Source organism: Medicago sativa, chromosome 2 (assembly GCF_051527215.1).
Source record: "Medicago sativa cultivar Bolivia chromosome 2, Bolivia_mono, whole genome shotgun sequence".
NCBI lineage: Eukaryota > Viridiplantae > Streptophyta > Magnoliopsida > Fabales > Fabaceae > Medicago > Medicago sativa.
The window spans coordinates 56,023,210-56,031,307 of NC_140750.1; the positions used below are offsets into that span (position 1 = coordinate 56,023,210).

Below are 8,098 nucleotides of genomic sequence, written 5' to 3' on the forward strand. Positions count from 1 at the left end.
TTGTCTCTAAAGTTATTTTTTTTTTTGAAGTAGATTGTCTCTAAAGTTATTGTACATATATACATCCGATGACATGAATGTGTTTATATTCTCCTTAGTTGATAAATATGATAACTTATGCGTTTTTAAATATATGCATTTGATATATTAAACAATAGGTGTTAAAATAATAATAATAATAAGACAGAACGACACAAGGTAAGACAAATAACATGTGACAAATTTCTATGGTGTTGAATAATTTTTGTTTGGCTAAAAAAAAAGTTTCCAAAAGTTGCGATTTTTGTCCCTCTATTTTGAAAATAGCACTTTATGCCCCCAAGTTTCAGCCCCTTTCCAAAACCCTGACCCCCTTGATTTTGACTCGGTCAAAGCTGACATGTCACGTTTTTTTTTGGTCATGTTGGATATTATTAAAATTAAAATTTTGCCAACACTTATTATTACAATTAAAATTAAAATAAAAACCATAAAAGGTCGTGACCCTTTATTCCAAATTAGAAACCGTATAAACCAAAATCCAATTGGGAATTAGGGTTAAGTCCAAACTCCAAATCTCACTCTCATTTCAAAGCACGTATGTTGCTTAAGACTCCTTATTTTGTGTTAATCTGGTTGCAAAATACTTATGCTGCAAGCACTTCTTTTATTTTGTCTTAATCTGGTTGTTAAATGGCTGCAAACATTTATTTTGTGCTATCTAAATGTGGTTGTAAAAAACTTATGCTGCAATCACTTATTTTGCAAGCATTTCTATGCAAACAACTTTATTACTATATTTTGTGTCGTCTTAATAGTTGTAAGCACTTATAGATTAAATCACTTATTTGTGTTCTTTCAAAAATTTAGATTGCAAAATATATATGATTCCAAAAGGAAAAGATAGAGGAATTATTTTTTTGCAAAAATCCACGTGAGGGTTTTAATTTTTTTTTTTGCAAAAATCCAAAAGGAAAAGATAGATTTATACCAAAAAAAAAAAAGGAAAAGATAGATTAAATCACGGTCACGTGAGGGTGTGAGGGTTTTAATATTTTTTTTTCAAAAATCCACATAGGCTGTCTATATTGCACACAAAAAAATGTGACATGTCAGCTTTGACTGAGTCAAAATCAAGGGGGGGTCATGGTTTTGCAAAGGGGCTGAAACTTGGAGGGCATAAAGTGCTATTTTCAAAATAGGGTGGCAAAAATCGCAACTTTTAAAAACTTGGGGGGCCAAAAGTGTATTTTAACCTTTTTGTTTTATACAATTTTCAATGGATAAAAGACTTTTAGTTTTTTAAACGTATTATACGTGTAACAAAAAATAACGCTGTGATTTAATGAGAAAAAGATTTAGTTTTCATCCCATCTTCTGCCTCCATTTTGTCATGTCTCTAGAACAGTTTACAAATCAAACAATGTCTAATTTGAGTTGTTATATTTATTTTTTTATTTTTTAACAATACATACCAATTAAACTCTTTTTAATCTCAAAAGACTTGGAAATAATTATTATGATAACTCAATAATAATCTCAAATTCCTGCAAATCTGTTTTATAAATAAAAGCAGAAACATTTATCATAAATTAAGGAAATGTTTTATATTGATTTGAATGATGACAAATAGAAGATGGGAGGGCTTTTGAAAAGACTGATTAACTTTTAGTATAAATTTTAGCAAAACATCATTGAATTTTATATTAACATTAGAAAAGAACGTGTCTCGTCTCATCTCCATCCATTACATTGATCCAAAGTCCAGACACGAGACTAGTCATTTGTTTAATCAAACAAGGCAACTAAAAAACCACGCTCTCACATGGGATTTGGATTTTATGGACATGGTGGCCAACCTCAAAACAAAAGTATGTCAACTTGATGTTAATCACGTGGTTTTACCATATTCTTAATTAAAAAACTGTTCCTGGCTTATAGTGTTATATTCTTAGTTTCCCATACTTCTAATGAGTTGTTGGAGATTAGTGAATCAATTGGGCACTTGTTTAGATTGACGATGAGATTGTATGAATCTGATGTAACTTCAATGTTTTTATAAAATCATCGTTAAACCAAACATACACTTAAACCGGCTAAGTGATTAGGTCAATTACAAGTTAATTGATGAGATAACGTTTTCCATGGGAGTCGGGGTTGTGTTGTGTCTATATATAGTACCACGGAACTAAAAACATATCTATCACTGTTGCAGAGAATACGATAAAAGATGTAAAAAAAGGGTCCAAAGGCAATGAACTTTTGAGCAAAAATCATTCCTTCAATTATGCACTATGGTTTAACACATACTCCCTCCGTCCCGGAATAACTGACCCATTTTCTAAAAAAAAGTGTCCCAAAATAACTGACCCATTTCAATTTTCAATACAACTTTCATCATTCCCAATACAATATAACACTAAATAATACTACTTTTATCATTCCCAATACAATATATTCCACTTTCCCCTTCATTTATACACTTTTCTTAATCTGTGTGAAAAACCAAAGTAGGTCAATTATACCGGGACGGAGGGAGTATCAAATTGCTTGTTGCAACAAACAGAAAAATGGACCTACCATATATCTAATTAAGGACGGACCCATAAAAGATGGATAATCATATCTATAAGGGAAAAATCTTTTCACTTGAATGGAAGAAGAAGAAGAAGAAGAAAAATAATTTGATCCCAATAGAAAAAGTGAGGATGTTCTTTCCCAACCACACAGTTGATAGAGAAATTGAATTAAATTATTGATTGAAGATTGATAATCCGTTCTGGGAACTTATACCATGTCCCCAATCAAAGTACACATTTTGATTAAAAGAAGAGAAACTTGTCCCACTCAATTCAATCTTCCATTAAGGTCTCAGGTGTGGACCACCGACCGCTTAGCCAGAGAGTCATTTCCCCTCTTCCATCTCCCATTAACGTCCTCCCAAGAAATTTAATAATTTAATACATTTCTATTATTACTATATGAAATATTTAAATCACAATGAAACAGTAATTTGTCACTTAGCTAAAAGAAATAGTGTACAGTATATGTTTTTAATGCAAGCAGGCAGAGAGTGAAAAAAATAAAATAGTAGTAGACATAAAGTTTTGTGATCAGACTGACGTGCAAAAAAAAATAATTCATCACCAGAGCTGGCGCCTCTGTTTGAATCTTTGGCATCATTTCCCATTACTAACTCTAAATATACATACAAGTACAACAAAATCAAATCAAATCAAATTATTTCAATTTTCTAAATATTTAAAATTAAAATAATAAGCATATGATACAGAACAAGATAAGCTCAACATAATACCACCACGGATCTCAATATATTTTTTCAATAAATAAATAAATAAGCTAAACTAAAAAGAAAATTAAAAAAGTGGAGATTCCATATTCCATTCCCATGTGTTTACAAACAGCAAAAATTGCACTGAAAAACTTAACTGAGTTAGATTAGAACCAACAAGAACTAGACGCTAATTAATCATCATTAATGTAAACATAATCAACAACAAAACCTCATAAAGGTTATTTACATTAATTAATCTAAATCTAAATCTAAAACCTGTTAATTGAAAAAAGTAACCAACCCCTCAAAAATTAACAATGTCCTTCCTCTTGCAATATTTTCTTTCATTCCAAAATCATACTTCATGAACAGAAATTAACCTTAATAAAAAAGGGGTAAAAACAAAATTAAAAAAACAAAACATCCTAATTAAGAATTAACTGTTACCAAACACTGTCTAAGTGTGTTTATGTTGTTGATGATGTTTAACGCTGTATTGATGATGGTGACTTTTTCCATTGCCATTGCCATTGCTATTACCACCACCAACTGTAGAATCTCTCTTCTGTGGAGAAGAAAAAAGCTGACCAAACCCAAAAACCGAACCGGATTTTGAACTGCCTCGTAAAGAACAAACCGGAACATTAAGAACCGGAGTAACCCGGACATTAGCGGAATAAGACCGTTCCATACCACGATGCTTAAACCTGGGCCCACCAGTGAAACTACCAGGACTACTCGAACTTCTTTCTAAGCTTTGAAACACTATCTTCCCTGATGAGTTTAATCTAGGGCTATCCACTGAAACTCCCCTGCACCCTTGCGTAGTGGATGAAGATTCCATCCGGATCGGACTTCTCCCGACCCGGTTATGATCCGGTTTGTTGCTGTTGTTGTTTCCGTCGAATGAGCCTGATTTGGGTTTGACTAAACGGATCCTTGGATTTGGATTCTGGTTCGGGTTTTGATTCGGGTTACGGTGGATGGAAATCGGGTTTGGTTTGTCTGAATCAAGTGAGAGACGTGGGAGATCGTCGTGGTCGTGGCTTGAAGATGAAGAAGAAAGTGATAAACGAGATGAGATCGAGAGTGATTCATTTTCAGTGTCTTTCAACAATGGAAGATTCAAAGAACCGTTTTCTGAAGAGGTTGTTCTACAACTCCTGTTAAGAAGGTGTTTGAATGATTTGTTGTTCGAAGATGTTGACGAAGACATGCTCTTAGTTGTTGTTGTGGTTGTGTTTGTGGAGTTGTTGTAGAGTTTCTTGAGACCAAGTAGGTCTTTCCAGCGGCTAGAGCAACGAGGAGCTTTAGGAGAGAAGAGAATGGGGTCGGTGGTGGTTATGGAGGTGGTGATTTTTTTGGGGGAAGTGGTGGTTGAGGAGGAGGAAGAGGATGGTTTGAAGTGAAGAGGAACGAGTTTACCGTCGGAGAAGAGTTGATCGGCGGGGAGCATGTTGACGGGATCTTGAAGACGGAACTCGAAGTCAGGTTCAGGATCTCCCCATGGGAAAAAGGTTTCAGGTGACATATTGTTGATGCAGGCTGAAGCCATTGTAGTGAATCATGCACTAACTAACTAGTAATGAAATATTTGTCACAATAATATATAGGGAAATAGATAGATGCTATGTTATGTTTGATTGATGTGAAGAAAGAGAGAGAGAGTTGTGTTGGTTGTTGAAGAAGGGTACGGTGGGAAATAGTAGAATTGAATAGAATAGAATGAGGGTGGGCGAGGGAGGCACATATATAACAGTTTTTGCAGCTACTCTCCTTTCCTACAACCAGCGATTCCCTAGCTTCTAGGGCCACCGAGCCCCTTTTTTTCTTCAAACCCTATTCTCTCCTTTTCATTCTACATTTTTATTTTCTTTCTCAAATTGGAGATTTATTTTTTATTTTTTTGAGATTTTATTTCTTATATAAAGAGAGATTTTATAATGAGATATGACTTTTCCCTTAAAAAAAAAAAATGAGATATGACTTTTTTGATGTATGATAACATATCACACATCATTAAATATATGTGTTAAACGATTATAAAATGACGGTGTATACAAGTTAAATTCTTACAATTTACAAAGACATAATTCGAACAATATAAAATTAAGTAAGTTGTTAAGATACATTGAAATGTTTATATTGAATCAAAGATTCTAACTACGGATGACTAAGGTACAAAAATTAAGCAATGAGTGACTAATGAATTTAACCAAAACCAATGTATCTTAAAACTTTTTTGTTGAGGAGTTATCTTAATACTTGTAATACTTTATTAAATGAGGATAACATTGATAAAATGTAATAAATATTATTTTATTATAAAATAATTAATAATTATAAGAAAATAAATATTCAAATCAATAGTATCAATAGTATATATATAAAGTAAGGTTTTTTATGCCACATGTCACTTCCACATTCATTCTCAATATTTTTATTATTTTTTCTATTTTATTTAACATAAATATCTCAACAAACTTTTGATCTTATGCACTCAGTATTTTTTATCTCAACAAACTACACATCAATCAATCAATCAATCAATAGTATATATATAAAGTAAGGTTTTTTATGCCACATGTCACTTCCACATTCATTCTCAATATTTTTATTATTTTTTTCTATTTTATTTAACATAAATATCTCAACAAACTACACATCAATCAATCAATCTTATTTACTAAAGCTTAACCCGTAAAGCTAACCCTAAACCTAATTTTTCCCCCCATTTTTTCCTCCACTTTTCTAATCCATTGGATCTTGCACATTTAGGTGCCATTCAATTTTAGCCATCGATCATATTTCATATTTATCTCTTCTATTTTCCGAAACAACTATTTCATATTTATCTCTTCTATTTTCCGAAACAACTATTTCATATTTATCTCTACTTCCGAAACAAATTGGCCCTACAACTATTTCATATTTATCCATAGCCCTATTTTTCCGAAACAACTATTTTATATTTATCTCTTCTGTTTTCCGAAACAACTATTTCATAAAGCTATCCCTAACCCTAATATTTTCCCCCCATTTTTCCCTCCACTTTTCTGAGCCATTGGATCTTGCACATTTAGGCGTCATTCAATTTTAGCCATTGATCATCTTACTTAATGTCAGCCGAATTTTGTTATAATTTTGGCCAGCCGAATTTTGTTATGAAGTTTGCTATAATTTTGGCCGAATTTTGCTATCAAGATGATCAATCTCCACACATCCCTCTATTCTATAGTGCGCTTCTTCCACAATTCAGAATTTTGTATGACATCTCAATTTCACTCTTTCATATTCCGAGGCATCTCAACAGTTTCTACTGAAGTTTCAATAGACCCTTCTTTCTCTCAGTAACCCATCCTGAGTTGAAAACAATGGATGAGAGGACAACCTGCTGCAACCCTAAACCCATATTTTCTATTCCTGTTCTGAAAATTCCACTTTTCCATGGCCACCCTTGATATGAATACAATCTCTTCTGTACACCCACGCCAAGTCTTGATTATCCTATCTATGAAGTTGTGCACATCACTAAGGCTTCCTCTCAAGCTTTCTCATTAGATGTAGTTTAGATTCGGAAACTTGAGAAACATGAGTAATATTTTTTTTGCTCATCTTCAAATTCTGATTTAGAGTAAGTTTTTCGGTTCAATTTCTTCTCCTTTTACATGTTTGATGAAACGTCTCATTGGATTTCACCACTCACGTTAGTTTTGGGTTAAAAATGTGTGTTTTATTAAATTTAGGCTTTGAAATCATCTCCACTACTGTCACATTCTGCATTGATGTCTTTTCTTTTCTCTCCATTTAGAATTGTTCACGGCAATATGTATGATTTTTATGTTCTATGTATTCAACCAAATAAGGTATAGAAACAATGAATTTTTGTGGTTTTTTATTTATTTAAGAATTGTATTTACTTTACTGATTTCGTTTTGTGTTTTCCTTTCAGATTTGGTGCTGCAATTTTGTTCATTTCTATGAGACTTAGATGACTAATAACATAATAATAAGCTATGTTATCTTAATAATAAGTTGCTCGAGTTGAGCTTCTTTGATAAATTGTACTATGTAAACATTAAGTGACTAATACAAATGTACTTTCTTTTTGCACAATTGGCCGAACTTTGTGATCCAATATAATGTGTTTTCTTTTTGTAATTTTCGTAAATGTTTTGTTTTTATCATGGGCAAAGTATGTTTGGTTTATCTTCTCTATTTTAAGATCCATAATGTAATCTCACTTCCTTTTTAAAGTAATCTTTGAATGTTTTGGATGAGCTAGCTATTTCTGTTTTTGTTGTACTTATAATTTATATTATACTAATCTTCATAGCTATTGATTACTAAGTGTTTATTAAGATGCGACTGTGTTTTGCCAAAAACAACACCACTGTTTGTCACAATGGTTCTTTAGATGACATTGATGATAAATCTAAATTAGGTGTACGTCCCTTGGTTAGTTATTTATTATAGTATTCTAAATTACAGTCACAAGAATATGCTAAACAAAAAAATTAAATGGTCACATTCCTTTGTTGCACGGTCTCTAAACATTGATTTTTTGAAATCATATTAATTATTTCAAATCTATCCATGCTTTTTCAATTTTTAGAAAAATACTATCATTTTTAATCTAAATGACTCATGTATTACAACTCATAAGACCCGTGCGGCGCACGGGTCATCAGTCTAGTAGTATATATATAAAGTAAGGTTTTTTATGCCACATGTCGCTTCCACATTCATTCTCAATATTTTTATTATTTTTTCTATTTTATTTAACATAAATATCTCAACAAACTACACATCAATCAATCAATC

At 32.1% G+C, this 8,098-nt stretch overlaps 1 protein-coding gene and 1 non-coding gene across 2 annotated transcripts; both read right to left on the reverse strand.

Moving 5' to 3' along the window:
• Positions 1-3,085: 3,085 nt before the first annotated feature.
• Positions 3,086-3,170, reverse strand: LOC146949120 (small nucleolar RNA Z122). Its single transcript, XR_015029563.1, has one exon. It is a non-coding gene; the product is annotated as a small nucleolar RNA Z122 (small nucleolar RNA).
• Positions 3,171-3,356: 186 nt separating this feature from the next.
• Positions 3,357-5,131, reverse strand: LOC146949121 (uncharacterized). The gene has a single exon (XM_085745214.1). The coding sequence runs from the start codon at positions 4,827-4,829 to the stop codon at positions 3,732-3,734; it is 1,098 nt and encodes a 365-aa protein (XP_085601340.1). The 5' UTR covers positions 4,830-5,131; the 3' UTR covers positions 3,357-3,731.
• Between the last annotated feature and the right edge of the window lie 2,967 nt (positions 5,132-8,098).